Source organism: Myotis davidii, unplaced genomic scaffold (assembly GCF_000327345.1).
Source record: "Myotis davidii unplaced genomic scaffold, ASM32734v1 scaffold27, whole genome shotgun sequence".
Taxonomy (NCBI): Eukaryota; Metazoa; Chordata; class Mammalia; order Chiroptera; family Vespertilionidae; genus Myotis; species Myotis davidii.
In genome coordinates this window covers 2,415,268-2,416,068 of record NW_006297821.1, presented here as the reverse complement: position 1 = coordinate 2,416,068, position 801 = coordinate 2,415,268, and the positions used below count along the sequence as shown (strand labels likewise).

The 801-nt window shown below is 59.7% G+C and overlaps 1 protein-coding gene across 1 annotated transcript in view; it reads right to left on the bottom strand.

Moving 5' to 3' along the window:
- The window catches only part of VWA5B2 (von Willebrand factor A domain containing 5B2), a gene marked incomplete at its 5' end in the record, with an annotated part of 19,718 nt that overhangs the window by 8,125 nt on the left and 10,792 nt on the right, over positions 1-801 (bottom strand). The window contains 2 exons of the mRNA XM_015570432.1: positions 10-31; positions 270-401. Coding sequence (XP_015425918.1) covers positions 10-31; positions 270-401 — 154 coding nt within the window. The remainder of the gene's footprint in view (positions 1-9; positions 32-269; positions 402-801) is intronic.

Genomic DNA, 801 nt, shown 5'->3' with positions numbered 1-801 from the left:
GCCTCCAGCATCAGGTGCGGCTGGTGGGGCTCTGGGGAGGAGGGGCACAGCTCTGTCAGGGGAATCCCTGTTTCTGGACCCTAACTGCCCGGTCCTGCTGTCCAGGGAGGACCCTGTAGGTCCAACCTCCCTACACCACCAGGCCCACCCTTACAGATGACTGGGTCCATCTGGCTAGGGGACCAGAAATCTATGCTTTTCTGAAAAATGCTACTGAGGTGGCCCCGGAGTTGGTCAGGGCCAGCCCACTGTGTGCCCCATTCCCTCACCACTGGGGTGCAGCAGGATCTCCAGGGCCCGGTCACAGCGGTGGCCTTCTGCCAGTGTGACACAGATGGTGGCTGCAGAGCTGGCGTGAGGTGGGGCATCTGCCCGTAGAACATGAGAGGGGCTCTCTAGGCCTGAGGGACATAGAGGCAGGGAGGGGTGATGATCGCCCCACCCCAAGTCAGCACTAAGAGCATAAATACCACCTTCCCAGACCATGGGGGCTGGGGGGGGAGAGGGGGCCCAAGGATCACGACTGATTAAGCTTAGCTCTCAGAACCTGGCCATAGGCTCCAATGGACAAAAGGGGGTTGCATGGTTGCATGGTTTAGGAAGCAGATTCCCAGCTCAGTTCCTGGCGGGTCAACCCAATTACTGATTTAGCACCCTCCCCCACTTCTTGCACTGGCCTCACAGTCAGCCTCTCTCTTCCCAGTCGCCCCACCCCAAGTCAGCACTAAGAGCATAAACACCACCTTCCCAGACCATGGGGGCTGGGGGGGGGGGACCCAAGGATCACGACTGATTAAGCTC